Source organism: Hyperolius riggenbachi, chromosome 1 (assembly GCF_040937935.1).
Source record: "Hyperolius riggenbachi isolate aHypRig1 chromosome 1, aHypRig1.pri, whole genome shotgun sequence".
In the NCBI taxonomy this organism is placed as follows: Eukaryota; Metazoa; Chordata; class Amphibia; order Anura; family Hyperoliidae; genus Hyperolius; species Hyperolius riggenbachi.
The window spans coordinates 23,335,791-23,352,037 of record NC_090646.1 but is presented as its reverse complement, the minus strand read 5'-3'; the positions used below and the strand labels follow the sequence as shown (position 1 = coordinate 23,352,037).

At 47.5% G+C, this 16,247-nt stretch overlaps 1 protein-coding gene across 1 annotated transcript in view; it reads left to right on the top strand.

The window, feature by feature from the left end:
• LOC137523745 (vomeronasal type-2 receptor 26-like) overlaps positions 1-16,247 on the top strand; it is a 50,774-nt gene that overhangs the window by 10,733 nt on the left and 23,794 nt on the right. Inside the window, exons 3-4 of the mRNA XM_068243642.1 lie at positions 2,896-3,402; positions 3,485-3,488. Coding sequence (XP_068099743.1) covers positions 2,896-3,402; positions 3,485-3,488 — 511 coding nt within the window. The remainder of the gene's footprint in view (positions 1-2,895; positions 3,403-3,484; positions 3,489-16,247) is intronic.

Here is a 16,247-nt window from a genome sequence, read left to right as displayed (position 1 = left end):
CATTGCTCTATTTTAGAGGAAAAGATTAAAAGTTATATTTTAATACTACCTATGTAGGAAGTAAAATTGTTGAATCTAATTGTTGCTCAGGTTTTGTGTCATATAATGGCAACTACAGTGTCAGAGGTGCAAGAAGGGGATGGGAAATAACGTGTTAATGATTACCACTGTTCAAAGTATCTATAGAAGTGATTATTATGAGCACAGGACCAATCGAGAGGTATACTGTAGTTGAGGGAGGGCCCTTTAGGGCCCCGATACGGTCGCAACCTCTGCAAAGTAGGACATTACTTTATATTGAAGGAGGGGACTCTATGCAAATTTTTGCTGGGCAGCAGTGTCTCTGAATTACAATGCTGCTAAGATCATGTACATTTGGCCCTGTTCATAATACATCATGACCACGCCCACCTTCCGGTGCATGGTCACGCCCTTTTTTTCACAGCAATCATGGGATGTGTGGGCCCCAGGTTGAAATTTCTTTGGTGGGCCCCCAGTGTCCCAGTCCGACCCTGATGTGGTCCACGCTGCGGTCACGTGACTCCAAACACTTCCTCCTTCCGAGGGACGGAGCAAGAAGACGTCAGTCAGGTAAGATTGACGCCCCCCCCCACACTCACACAGCTTTACTGGGAGATATCCAGATAGAAATATCCGGGTATCTCCCGAATTCAGATTTGAGCATGCCTGCTGGTGGTCCCATCACTAATCTGCAGAGAGCGGGGGAGTGATGCGGTGCCAGTGCAGCACATACCCGGCATCCTGGGGATCAGATGTTGTGGGCCAGCAGGAAGGAGATGCTGCTGTCTTGGAGGAAGCAGAGGGAGGTAAGCATAGTGCCAGAGCTTGCAATGCACAGCCCGATGGGCTGGCTTTTGCACACACACAGTGGTGGTGGAGAGGGGCGGGGGGGGGATTGTATTGGAGGATTGGGGTCCTCACAATGTATTGCTTCAGGTGGCAAAAGTCTAGAACTAGCCCAGCCAACACATGATCATTTTAGACCCGGGTTTCAGCATTTATAAGTATGCTCCAAACTTAATCAGTGACCTTAGACAAAGCGACCAAGACCGTGATACACGTGAGGTGTGGTGGGGGTGGGAGCTGTCTGAGCAGAACTCTTGAAGCTTGTTGGATCCCCGGATAAACAGACTATTATCTGTATTTGCATTGCACTTTACACTACTGTGGGCTACAGGAAGTCGCTTTATTCTAAGTTTCCTCCTCCCTGTTATTTCCAATGCCTGAACCTAGTCTTATGCGTTAATGTTCACCTCTTCCTCATGTAAAGCACTAATCTTCCCTCTTTTAAACTTTACTAATTTTTCTTAACCACTTGATGACCCTCCCTTTACCCCCCCTTAAGGACCAGCGCTGTTTTTACTGATCTGTGCTGGGTGGGCTCTGCAGCCCCCAGCACAGATCAGGTAGCAGGCAGAGAGATCAGATTGCCCCCCTTTTTCCCCCCCTATGGGGATGATGTGCTGGGGGGGTCTGATCTCTTCTGCCTGCTGGGTGATGCGGGGGGGGGGCACCTCAAAGCCCCCCTCCGCGGCGAAATTCCCCCCTCCCTCTCCTACCTGCTGCCCCTCCCGGCGATCGAGGCTGCACAGGACGCTATCCGTCCTGTGCAGCCAGTGACAGGACGTCCCCTGTCACATGGAGGCGATCCCCGGCCGCTGATTGGCCGGGGATCGCCGATCTGCCTTACGGCGCTGCTGCGCAGCAGCGCCGTACAAATGTAAACAAAGCGGATTATTTCCGCTTGTGTTTACATTTAGCCTGCGAGCCGCCATCGGTGGCCCGCAGGCTATTCACGGAGCCCCCCGCCGTGAATTGACAGGAAGCAGCCGCTCGCGCGAGCGGCTGCTTCCTGATTAATTAGCCTGCAGCTGGCGACGCAGTACTGCATCACTGGTCCTGCAGCTGCCACTTTGCCGACGCACGGTATAAGCGTGCGGTCGGCAAGTGGTTAATAGGAGCAGGAGGGGGCACAGCACAGGAAGGAGGAGCAGCAGGCATAAACAGCAGTGGCCCGACTCCCCCCTCCCTCAGTCTACCATCAGCGCTCCCCCCTCCAGCAACGACAGCTGGGAGGGGCCCCATCCAAAGTTTCACAGGGGGACTCAGTGATTTCTAGTTACGCCCCTGGTACCATCAAAACTATTTTAACTATTTTCTTGCTTGCTGGTTATTTAACCACTTGAGGACTGCAGTGTTATACTCCCCTAAAGACCAGGCCTTTTTTACTGAAATGGCCACTGCAGCTTTAAGGCCAAGCTGCAGGGCCGCAAAACACAGTACATGAGTGATTCCCCCCCCCCCTTACCCCCCCCCACCAACACAGCTCTCTGTTGGTGGAGTTGGATCTCATCCGACCCCCCGTGTTTATTTTTTTTTTAATACATATTTATGTTAAAAAAAAATATTATTTCACACTATTTCTTCTTTTTTTTTGTTTTTGTTTAAACCCCTCCCTTCTTCCAGCCGGCCAATCCTGGCGATTGGCTGTCATAGGCTTCTGCCTATGAGAGCCAATCGCTCTCTAATGTCCCAGGGGGACAGCCGTGTGACATGGCTGTCCCCAGTACAGCACTGCTGCTGCTGATCGCAGCGCTGTACTATATGTAAAGACGCTGGCTTCACTGTGTAACAGTTTCCCGAGATTGAAGGTGGAGGTATGCTCCGCCCACCAAGCAGGAGATGCGCGCAGCCTGTGCGCGATCTCCTGTAAAACAGAGCCCTAGGACTTGACGCCCATCGGCGTGGGGAGATCGGCAGGTAGTTAACAGGCATTTAAAAATATCACTTAGGAGAAAAAGTTAATTCTATATGGGCCCCAATGTGTTCATGGATTAAACTTTTATAATAATCTACTTTTTTCCCCTGCCCAAGATTGGTTTCCAAGTCACTGATCCCCTCCTGAGTGACAGGAAAACATATCCAAACTATTACCGGACGATTCCTGATGACCGCCTCCGCTACGCAGCCACTGTAAAGTGTCTGGAACACTTTGGATGGAACTGGATTGGAATGATCACCCCACATGATGGAAGTGGGGAAACAGAACTACAGGAACTTACAAAGCTGATGAACACACACAGCATTTGTCTTGAATTTGTTGTCCATTTATCAGCAAACATGGAGACAAATAGGAATAAAATGGAGGTTATTGAAAACTCAACGACAGAAGTCGTCATAATATGCGGCCTGTTTTCTTTGGAGTACGCTGAAATGTTAGTTAAATCAAAAGCCCTTCTCTACAATATGACCGTAATCACCAATGAGTCTTGGAAAATGCTCCTTAATTCTGATCATCGCTTAATACACAGCTTTAACTGCAGTCTGCAGTTTCAATACTCTGTGAATTTTATTCCTGGACTCAAGACCTTTATAAATAAGGTTGGCCCATCCCAATACCCAAATGATCCAATTCTGCAAGATTTTTGGATTTTGTTTTTTAAACGTCTTTCTCCAAATCCAGAAAGGTTTGAACGTTTTAATTTCACTTTAATGAATTGTACTGACAAGAGCATGGTTATCTCAAACATGCACTCTTACCCAGATGTTCCTGTACATTACTATGTATACACTGCAGTATATGCCATGGCCCATGCTGTACAAAGAATATCGAAGAATAAAAATCAACTTGGAATATGTGGCTTAAGACAAAAAGTAAGTTAGATCATTCACCAAAGAATCTGGTGGTACCTGTTCTATACATTAAAAATTCATAATGTCACATGTTTGTTACTTTTGTCACTGTAATTACCAAATCTATATTTTATACCAATTCTGTATTTTGTATATTCGTGTAGACCATTTTCTGTATTATTATGTACCCCATGTTCGTTAGAGATGGCCCAAACGGTTTGCATAGTTCTCGTTCGCGATAGAACGCGAACTTTATATGAGTTTGATCTGCCCCTATACTACATCATTGGGCTAAACTTTGACCCTCTACATCACAGACAGCAGACACATGGAAGCCAATCAGGCTACACTCCATCCTGGAGCCCCCCCCCCCCACACACACACACACCTTTATAAAAGGCAGCAGTGTCGGCCATGTTCTTGCTCTGTGTGCTGTGTTGATAGTGAGAGAAGGGAGAGAGGTTGCTGCAGAGATTAGGGAAAGCTTAGTTAGGCTGTTGTTAGGGTTGTTAGCTTGCTCCTTGCTGATACTTATTGCTAAAAAGAACCCTAAAACAGCTCTTTTGAGAGCTAATGTTCTTGTGATGTTTTTTTTTTTTTGGTGTGTGTGGCCCACTGACACTTGCATATACAGCCCTATCAGTCGCAGCTGGCCCTCGCTAATTGCTATACTGTGCCAGTGTGTGACTGCTGCACATTTGTAATACCAGTCCGTGCATACCTGTTCACTGCACTTGTGTGTGTGTGAGACAGCTGCACATTGTATTGATACCAGTCCGTGTATACCTTTTCACTGCACCTGTGTGACTGCACATTGTTATACCAGCAGTCAGCGTATACCTTTCACTGCACCTGTGTGACTGCACATTGTATTAGTCAAGTCAGTGCATACCTTTCACTTCATCCCCCCAATATGGACAAAACAGGCAGAGGCAGAGCCAGAGGCAGGCCACCCGGCAGGTCTGTTCGAGGTCATGCTGTCATGATTTCGTGCAGCCCTGGACCAAAGTACAATGTTCGGAAGGCGTGTGCCATCAAACACCAAGATTGTCAGGACGTAGTTGACTATTTAACACAGAACTCCTCATCTTCCTCTGCTTCTGCACAGAACCGTGACATATCTTCCTCCTCCTGCTCTGATTCTGGCACCCAATTTAACACTCAGTCAGCCACTACCACCAAAGTGCCCTCATCCCAGGGCTCAGTGGTGTGGACATTTTTTGTGTGTGTCTGCCTCAGATGAGAGCAATGCCATCTGTACTCTCTGCCACCGAAAATTGAGCCGTGGAAAGACCAAGACCTGCATAAGGACAATTTCCTTATGAAGGCACATGATGACAAAGCACAAACTACAATGGGATGACCACCTGAGGAAAAGCAGCACACAAAAGCAAAGCCACACACCGCAGTGGTAGATACCAGGCCACAATTATTTCTCAAAAAAGGCGATACTCAAACTGTACACGTGATGTTGAAAAGCAAGTGGTGTCATCTCTGGAACACAGCATTGGGTCAAGGGTCCATCTGACCATGGATGCCTGGTCTGCAAAGCACAGTCAGGCCTTCCCGAAGACTAAGTCATTCCCCACACACAGCATCTCGGCCTGCATGCCGTGTGACTGCCTGCCCCAAGACTAAGTCGATCCCCACACAGCATCTCTGCCTGCAGACCGCTTGACTGCTTTCTCCGCCACCACCAACAGAGTCCAGGACGCAAGATTGATTCCTGAATTTTTAAGGCCGCTGCTAGCAGTGGCTGCTAACAAAAACAATAATAATTTTTTTCTGGTGCGTGTACATGCCCAATTTTTCTGGCTGCACTGCGGCTGCAACAACAAAACAAAAGGCATGTACATGTGCCCATCCCCCTTCGTGATCATTACCTTGCCGCAGTGAAGGGGGTTCCGTATCACAATGAAGCAATGACTGCCGGCTATATGAGTGTCTCGGGAGTTGGCACACCAAAGATAATAAGGTTGTTGCTTCATTGTGGACAGACCAAATCAGATCAGCTGTACAGTCACTGTTCTATCATTGAGCTACCTCAGCCCGGCGACCATATGGGCTTGAAAACCGCCATGGCCTGCACTCTTACCATGGTGCAGTACACTAATTACACTACCTGATTGATGTATACACACGCAAGATGTTTTAAAGCACTTTATGCCTCCAATTTAGCATTCAATGTGATTTCTGCCTTTAAGACCCTGCTGTGCATCAAATCCAAATTTTTCCCCGGGACTTTTTATATCCCACTCCGCCATGCCCCCCTCCAGGGGTTAGACCCCTTGAAACTTCTTTTCCATCACTTTTGTGGCCAGAATTAATGTCTGAATTTTTGAAATGTTGCCTGTCCATTGAAGTCTATTGCGGTTTGCAAAGTTCGCGCGAACCTGAACTTTTGCGGAAGTTCGTGTTCGAGGTTCGCAAACCTAAAATCGGAGGTTCGATCCATCTGTAATGTTCATTTCTTACTTTTTATGAAACATGTTGGTGCTATATAAATCAATAATAATAGCAATGTTTGCCTGGTTAATTATACATAGGGTGCAGGGGCGTAACAATAGACCCTGCAAGAGATGCGACCGCAGCTGGCCCCATGGGGAGAAAAGTTCCTTCTCCCTGTCCTGAGAGACTGACAACTAAGAGCACGGAAATCCCTAAGCAAGCTCATTTTTATCTTGGATATATCACAATGGTACATGCTAGGCTGGCTTCAGCATGTAGCATTGTAGTGTGTTGTGTTGGTGGTGTAATGGTGGAGATAGCTACCTACCAAGCGCTAGGCCTGGGTTCAATTCCTGGCCAATGTACGTAAGTTGGCTTTTGACATCCTACAAATCCCTAAGAAAGCTCATTTTTCTCTTGGATATTTCATAATGGTACATGCTAGGCTGGCTTCAGCATGTAGTGTTGGTTGGGGTATAGTGGTGAAGAGAGTTGCCTACCAAGTACTAGACCTGGGTTTGATTCCTGGCCAATGAATGTGAGCTGGCTTTTGAAATCCTACAATTCCCTGGAAGACAAGATCCTCCTCGATGAGGGACAGGGGCATTGCTACCCCTATTTTGGGGAGCACGTGTCCCCAATCTGTCCTGGGGTGCCCCCGATCGGTTCCCCAGGGGTGCCCGCTGCCCCCTCCTGGCCACCACTGCCCCCCCGGCTGTCCCCGCTGCCAAGTGTCAGACCTCGATCAACGGGCGACCAGATAGAGTGGGCGCTAGGACCTAGCGGACACTGCTGATATGTGGAAGTAACATCACTTCCGCATATACAGCATGGTGCGCCCGGCGCCCGCTCTATCTGGTCGGGTCACCCGCTGATCGTGGTCTGACGCTGCTGGCTGCAAAAAGTGAGGGGGGGAAGCGGCAGCCAGGAGGACTCCTGTCACTATCTAACTAGGGGTCCCTGTCACTTTCTAACCTGGGGCACCTGTCACTCACTACCTAAACGTTGGTCCCTGTCACTTCACTACCTAAATGGGGGTCCCTGTCACTCACTACCTAAACGGGGGTCCCTGTCACTCACTACCTAAATGGTTGTCCCTGTCACTCACTACCTAAATGGGGGTCCCTGTCACTCACTACCTAAATGGGGTCCCTGTCACTCACTACCTAAATGGGGGTCCCTGTCACTCACTACTTAAACAGGGGTCCCTGTCACTCACTACCTAAACGGAGGTCTCTGTCACTTCCTAACCTGGGGGTCCCTGTCACTCACTACCTAAATGGTGGTCCCTGTCACTCACTACCTAAACGGGGGTCCCTGTCACTCACTACCTAAATGGTGGTCCCTGTCACTCACTACCTAAACGGGGGTCCCTGTCATTCACTACCTAAATAGTGGTCTCTGTCACTCACTACCTAAACGGGGGTCCCTGTAACTTCCTAACTTGGGGGCACATGTCACTCACTGCCTAAATGGTGGTCCCTGTCACTCACTACCTAAACGGGGTCCCTGTCACTCACTACCTAAACGGGGGTCCCTGTCACTTCCTAACGTGGGGTCCCTTTCACTCACTACCTAAATGGGGTTCTCTGTCACTCACTACCTAAATGGGAGTCCCTGTCACTCACTATCTAACCTGGTGGTCCCTGTCACTTACTACCTAACTGGTGGTCCCTGTCACTCACTACCTAACTGGGGGTCCCTGTCACTCACTACCTAACCTGGGGGGCGCCTGTCACTACCTAAACTGGGGGGCTTCTGTCGCTACCTAAACTGGGGGACTCCTGGCACTACCTTAACTAGGGGGCACCTGTCACTACCTAAACTATCCAGGCCAGCCAGCCCAGCATCACCACCAGCCAACCAGCCCAACATCACCACCACCCAACCACCAGTCAGGCCAGCATTTACTTCAACAGCCCAGCATTACCGCCAGCCAGGTCACAGCATCACCTCCAGCCAAAGCAGCCACAGCATCGGCCACAGCATCACTGTCAGGCCTTTCAGCCCACACATCATCCCCAATCCAGTCAAAAACAGTCTTGCCAGGCACAGCAGCCAGTAGAGGAGAATTCAGAAGCCAGGAGAGAGGTGTCTACCATATTCTGCCTATTTATGTGAAATGCTGTCTATTTATGTGCCTCATGAGTGCTGAATTTGTCTTGTTGGGAGCCTCATGATTTGTTGGGGGCCTCAAGATTGCTGAAATTGTCTTGTTAAGAGTCTCATGATTTGTTGGGGGCCTCATGATTGCTGAATTTGTCTTGTTGGGGGCCTCACGATTGCTGAATTTGTCATGTCGGGGGCCTCACGATTGCTGAATTTGTCATGTCTGGGGCCTCATGATTGCTGAATTTGTCTTGTTGGGGGCCTCATGATTGCTGAATTTGTCTTGATAGGGGCCTCACGATTGCAGAATTTGTCTTGATGGGGGCCTCATGATTGCTGAATTTGTCTTGTTGTGGGTCACATGATTGCTAACTGCGAGACTATGGGAAAAGCTGAATCCTCATCATATGAGACAATAGCATTAAACCTACTTTTTTAGCTTTTTAAAACAGAAAATAAAACTGTGAGGTTCTAAAAAATTGAATACATTTTTCAGGAGTTGGATGGATGAAATGGTTTATCTTCACAGTTTATTTTCAACTTGGGTATTCCATAATGTTCATGTATGAGTTAAAACGTTTGTACAGTATAGTGTTGGGCGAACAGTGTTTGCCACTGTTCGGGTTCTGCAGAACATCACCCTGTTCGGGTGATGTTCGAGTTCGGCTGAACACCTAATGGTGTTCGGCCAAACTGTTCGGGTTCGCCCGAACTGCTCAATGGCCGGCCGAACAGGGCCCCTGTTCGGCCGAACAGGGCCCCCCTATGGGGTCGCAGGCATAAGGGGGGAGCATGCCCCGATCGCGGGGGGGGGTCGGAAATTCCCCCCACCCCCTCCGCTAGCGCTCCCCCCTCTGCCCGCTCCCCCATAAAAAAAAGTTTGATGCAAGTTAAATAGTACCGGTGGCTGGCAGTGGAGTGAGGAGGAGGAGTCCGAGTAGGAGAGTGATGCGTTGAGGCCGGGCAGCGGGCAGTTCAGCGGTAGTACCCTTGTGGTACTTCCGCCCTTTCTCTGACCTCACGTCCTCTACGTGATGACGCATACGAGGGTACGCGTGACACGTACCCTCGTATGCAGAGGATGTGAGGTCAGAGAAAGGGCGGAAGTACCACAAGGGTACTACCGCTGAACCGCCCGCTGCCCGGCCTCAACGCATCACTCTCCTACTCGGACTCCTCCTCCTCACTCCACTGCCAGCCACCGGTACTATTTAACTTGCATTAAACTTTTTTTATGGGGAAACGGGCAGAGGGGGGAGCGCTAGCGGAGGGGGTGGGGGGAATTTCCGCCCCTCCCCCGCGATCGGGGCATGCTCCCCCCTTAAGCCTGCGACCCCATAGGGCCCCCAAAATGGGCATGTTCGAGGGTCCCATTGACTTCCATTGAGTTCGGGGTTCGGGCTGAACATGCCGAACATCTGGCCCATGTTCGGCCTGTTCGGCCCGAACCCGAACATCCAAGTGTTCGCCCAACACTAGTACAGTATTTAGTTTAAATTGCTGTTGCCACTTTGCGATAGATAAGTGAATTTTGGGTTGCAGTTTGGGCATTCGGCCTCCAAAAGGTTCACCACCACTGTCCTAATCTGATGTCCCACCATTGCTCGGTTCATGTAAATTTGTCTCCACCCGTGACCACACCCACATTCTGGTCCATGGCCCACCCATTTTTCGGTGCGGCACGCCAAGCGCGCCGCACAACATGACCCTCATATTTTTCGGCGTGCTAGCTGCAGTGTGCTGAATTCTGCTGCCTACAGTATGTACAGTATACGCTGTTCTCTAGTGCCGGCACTGTGTGCTGATCTACCTCCAGTGTGTACAGTGTAAGGTGTTACTCTGTGCCTTTACTGATTGTAAACCAGCTGTATTGTATGCTGATCCCTGCTACTTTCAGTATGTACAGTATTAGCTGTAAAGCCTGGTACACACATACAATTTTGATTAGCCAATTTTAGCTCTGTTCATCAAATTCATTGTCTGTTGGCCCACTTACTGCACGGGGGTGGTAAAATTGGTCAGTGATTGACCAATCAAAATTGTATGTGCGTATACATCTTTGATCTATGCCTATACTGATTGTAAATTATCTAAATAAAGGACAGGGGGCTCCATCCAATATTTCGATGGGCAGGCCCCTTATCTGTAGCTTACACCGCTGCTAAGTTCATCTACATTTGGCCCCACCCATGGCCACGCCCACTTCACTAGAAACGCCCCTGATGAGGGAGGAGGGAAGGGAAAAAGGACTAGAGGAACAACCAACAGGTGCTATGGGCTGCCATTTAGCAGAAATAAGGTTTCATTTGTGATTACTTTAATTTTTCTGCCGGAATCCGGAATTTCCACGGAATTTCGCAAAAATCCGGCGGAAATGTTATAGCGACGGAATTTAGCACTGGCGGAATCCGCGAGTTCCGGCAGAACGGAATTTGTTCTTTCCGATCATCCCTACTGTTTACACAGGAAGTAACAATACTGATCAGAGACCTCCTGCGCGATGGAGGTATGTGCTCAGCCTGCCGCCCGCCTGCTGCCACCAATAATTGCAGGAGGGGGAGCGCTGAGAGAAGAGCATGAGATGAGGGAGGGGGGGGAATGCCCCCCTCCCTGCTGATCTGCCACACTCTTCTCTTATGTTGCGACCCCTCCTGCCGCCCAAAAAGGCCCTGAGCGGGTCCTAGCGGGGGCAGGGGTCGCATCCCCTATTGTTACGTCCCTGTTTATAATGTATTTAAAATGTTAAGCTTTTTGTGATAGGGCTTCTAATCTATCTTGACATATATTTATATATTTGAATATGCTGACATTTCTCCCTTTCCAGAGCCTAGCCTTATTTTCCTCCTTCCAGTTATCCCCAATGCCTTACCCTAGTCTCGTAATTTAAAGTTCACCTGTTCCCCGTGCCTAACACTAACCCTCCCTCTTTTAACCTTTAACCCCTTTTACTTATCTCAATTAATCTCCCTCAATGTGAAGTAATTTCTGCTAAAAAAAAAGCAGATCTTCTGTGGAATTATGGAATACTGCCTTGTCAGGGCCACTTCTAGACTTTTTTTTGCCTGAGGCAAACTTGTCAGGCCCATGCCAGTTACTCCAGGCCTCGTGTCCGCCATGGCCACAGACACAGCTTTCCTCCACCACCAGCCAGGCACCCAGTGTGTCATTTGGTCCTACTTCAATTGGCTGTACCCAAACAAATAATGTTTATTACTACTCTGGAGCATGCCAGTTACTCCAGGCCTCTGTCTCTTACAGAGGAGAAATTTAGATATTTATTCAGCAGTAGTGATGAGCGTAATGACCCAATTACGATTACGCAAAATTTCACATAATTCATGAAATTACAATTATGGCCATAATCGAAATTTCGTGAATTACACGAAATTACGCAAAATTTCGTGTTTATGGGTCATTTCGTAATTACAATCTTTTTGTAATTACGATAGTTTAGGTAACACAAACAAATCAGAATTTCATGTTTAACACGCAAATTCGACCTTTCTTAAAATTGTGTTCCAGTCCAGAGGCTCCTGATACATTTAAAGCGACAGCACTTGCAGGTACCTTTGCATTATTAGATATTGCAAGGCCCAAAACCAAGTGTCTCAACATGACAGCTAAGTGCACATGTCAAAGAGCACCCGTCTTAGAAGTGGCTGCAGATAGAGCCCCCTGATACATTTAAAGCGACAGCATGTGCGGAGGCCTTTGCATTATCAGTAATTGCAATCAGTAATTGCAATCAATGAGTGACTTTCCTGAGTTTAGTCATTACCTAAATGTGCATAATTACTATTAGAAACAAAATTACGTTCATTTTCGTAACTAAAATAACTTTGTTTCTATAGAAAACATGGAGTTACTAAATTTCGCGTTAAACACAAATTTGTGACAAAACGCGAAATTACAAAACCGAAATTACACTTACGGAATTCAAAATTACAGTTTGTATGGCAATTACAAAATTACGAAAATTTCGGCACAACACTATTCAGCAGGTAATTGCCCCATTTTTCTGGCCTTTGTCTCATATAGAGGCTGAAATTTAAATATGTATTTTTCAGGCCTCCAGTGTGGCTGCAAGAGCAGTGTTTCATGCAGGTAATTTGCCATTTTTTTCAGGCCTCGCATACTGTGGCTGCAATTTAAAATCTTTAGGCAGATAAATACAAAATGTTTCAGGCATCTCAGACACTGGCTGCACATAAAAAATTTTAAGCAGGTAAACACGGCTTCCATTCTAAAGACTGTAATTTAAAAACATCTAGAAACTATTATTTTTACTTTTGGCATTTACACATGAAAAAAAGCCTCTGCATGACATACATATTTTTGGAGGAACGTTTCGCCCCTGATCCCCCACCACCATGCCACTGTCCGGCTTTCTGTACACTTTGTATACCTTTTTAAAATAAATTTTGACTGCCGAGGTGCCCTGAAGGTTTTTGATGTTTACCTGCTATTAAAGTCAATGGGATTTGCTGCAAATTTCTGGTTCATACATTTTTGTGGTAAAATTTGCAAACATGTTTGCGAAAACGAAATTGCAATGTTTGGCCATGACTACGTCTCTGATTAAATGTGACCAGTGTTAACAGTGTGACTATGGCCCCTTAAGGACCAGAACTTTTTCCTATTTTTACTCAAGGATCACTGTGATTGGCTCAAAGCGATCACAGGGGTAGGAGCCAATTTGAGAGGTGCACAAAGCTCAGCTGTCATCAAACAGCTGAGTGTAGGGATTGCACAAGCGTGAACATGGGGAGACTGCATGGAGTTGGGATCTATAAATCTATGCCTTGGCAGATATTCCAAAACTCTACACACAGGTTGTAGAATCCACAGGGTATAGAGCATATCAAAAACGGATTCAAAACAAATCAGATTGAGCACCAGCAAGGAGGTACAGGCATGGGGTTATATTTACTAAATTACAGTAAATATTTTTTATATACTTGGACATGCAGTCTGATACTTTCTTCACTAGGGCCCCTTCCTCTTTTCTTGTTTCATGAATTGTACTGCCCTATACAGTGATTATATATATTCTTTAGTTGCTCAGCTGTTGATTTTTGTTAGTAATATACTTCCTGTCTGGCAGGCAGAGCCGGAACAAGGTCCTCCAGCCCCCAAGCAGAGACACCAAAGTGCGCCCCTCCATCCCTCCCACCCCAGCCGTCACACGCTGATTGCTATTAGACTAAGAGGCTCCCCAGGGCCTCCAACCCAAACCCCCCCTCCCCTCACCACCAACCCTCCCAACACCTTAATTTCTAGTTTTCTGGCTTGCAGTCACTGCCATGTATCCCCTCCTCTTATTTCTCTCTGCTTCACATACAATAGGGGAATGATAGCTGAGTGAGCTGTGCGCCCCATCCTACACAGCGCCCTGAGGCTGGAGCCTCTCTGCCTCTGCCTTGGCCCAGCCCTGCTGGCAGGTAGTATGCCACTGGGCAAGGGGCAGCGCTATGCATATGTCCCTGTCAGTCACTCTGGCGCCGAGTAGAGTTGGGCTGAACGGTTCGCCTGCGAACGGTTCCATGCGAACTTCAGTGGTTCGCGTTCGCGTCCCGCAGGCGAAGTTTTGCGGAAGTTCGGTTCGCCCCATAATGCACCATGAGGGTCAACTTTGACCCTCTACATCACAGTCAGCAGGCCCAGTGTAGCCAATTAGGCTACACTAGCCCCTGGAGCCACTCCTTCCCTAATAAAAGGCAGGGAGCGGCGGCCATTACGCTCACTCGTGTGCCTGCGTTAGTGAGAGTAGGGCGAGCTGCTGCAGACTGTCTCTCATAGGAAAAGATTAGTTAGGCTTAGCTTGTCCCTGGCTGCATACCTGTTCTGTGAACCCACCACTGCATACCTGTTCAGTGAACCCACCACTGCATACCTGTTCAGTGAACCTGCCACTGCATACCTGTTCTGTGAACCCACCACTGCATACCTGTTCAGTGAACCCACCACTGCATACCTGTTCAGTGAACCCACCACTGCATACCTGTTCAGTGAAACTGCCACTGCATACCTGTTCAGTGAACCTGCCACTGCATACCTGTACTGTTCAGTGAACCCGTCACTGCATACCTGTTCTGTTCAGTGAACCTGCCACTGTATACCTGTTCTGTTCAATGAACCTGCCACTGTATACCTGTTCTGTTCAGTGAACCCGCCACTGTATACCTGTTCAGTGAACCTGCCACTGCATACCTGTTCTGTTCAGTGAACCCGCCACTGTATACCTGTTCAGTGAACCTGCCACTGTATACCTGTTCTGTTCAGTGAACCCGCCACTGCATACCTGTTCTGTTCAGTGAACCTGCCACTGTATACCTGTTCTGTTCAGTGAACCCGCCACTGTATACCTGTTCAGTGAACCTGCCACTGCATACCTGTTCTGTTCAGTGAACCCGCCACTGCATACCTGTTCATTTCAGTGAACCCGCCACTGTATACTTGTTCAGTTAACCCGCCACTGCATACCTGTTGTGTTCAGTGAACCCGCCACTGTATACCTGTTCTGTTCAGTGAACCCGCCACTGCATACCTTAGTGTTAGGTCCCCTCCCATGGAGGAAAGACTTCTACGACAGTGGGAGGGACAAGTACCTAACAATTGCAAATTGTTAGTGAAACTAACATCCTCCAAGTGGTAGACAGGTCATGTGTGTGCTCATTGTGTATTTGAATCCCATGAGTGGGGTGTGCACTTTTTTGCAGGTAAGCACTCATCTGTTTTTAAGTAGCGCTGTTCATTTCTTTGCTGTGTTTGATTTAATTCTGGTCAGCTGCTCCCACTTGTTAGTGTTTCTTTGGTGTATATGCAGAGCCTCTGTTTGGTTCAAGGTGCGTTCGTAGTTCCTGGGGGGGCTCAGCGCATCTCTGAGCTGAGGCCATTCAGGGGCGGCCTGGTGATGCGCTGATCCCACTTTTTCTGCGCAATTCTTAATTTTACTGGTAGCGCGCCCAGGCTATGCATATGCACAGGTAGGTTTTAGTTAGTGTTAGGTCCCCTCCCATGGAGGAAAGACTTCTACGACAGTGGGAGGGACAAGTACCTAACAATTGCAAATTGTTAGTGAAACTAACATCCTCCAAGTGGTAGACAGGTCATGTGTGTGCTCATTGTGTATTTGAATCCCATGAGTGGGGTGTGCACTTTTTTGCAGGTAAGCACTCATCTGTTTTTAAGTAGCGCTGTTCATTTCTTTGCTGAGGCTGAAATTTAAATATGTATTTTTCAGGCCTCCAGTGTGGCTGCAAGAGCAGTGTTTCATGCAGGTAATTTGCCATTTTTTTCAGGCCTCGCATACTGTGGCTGCAATTTAAAATCTTTAGGCAGATAAATACAAAATGTTTCAGGCATCTCAGACACTGGCTGCACATAAAAAATTTTAAGCAGGTAAACACGGCTTCCATTCTAAAGACTGTAATTTAAAAACATCTAGAAACTATTATTTTTACTTTTGGCATTTACACATGAAAAAAAGCCTCTGCATGACATACATATTTTTGGAGGAACGTTTCGCCCCTGATCCCCCACCACCATGCCACTGTCCGGCTTTCTGTACACTTTGTATACCTTTTTAAAATAAATTTTGACTGCAGAGGTGCCCTGAAGGTTTTTGATGTTTACCTGCTATTAAAGTCAATGGGATTTGCTGCAAATTTCTGGTTCATACATTTTTGTGGTAAAATTTGCAAACATGTTTGCGAAAACGAAATTGCAATGTTTGGCCATGACTACGTCTCTGATTAAATGTGACCAGTGTTAACAGTGTGACTATGGCCCCTTAAGGACCAGAACTTTTTCCTATTTTTACTCAAGGATCACTGTGATTGGCTCAAAGCGATCACAGGGGTAGGAGCCAATTTGAGAGGTGCACAAAGCTCAGCTGTCATCAAACAGCTGAGTGTAGGGATTGCACAAGCGTGAACATGGGGAGACTGCATGGAGCTGGGATCTATAAATCTATGCCTTGGCAGATATTCCAAAACTCTACACACAGGTTGTAGAATCCACAGGGTATAGAGCAT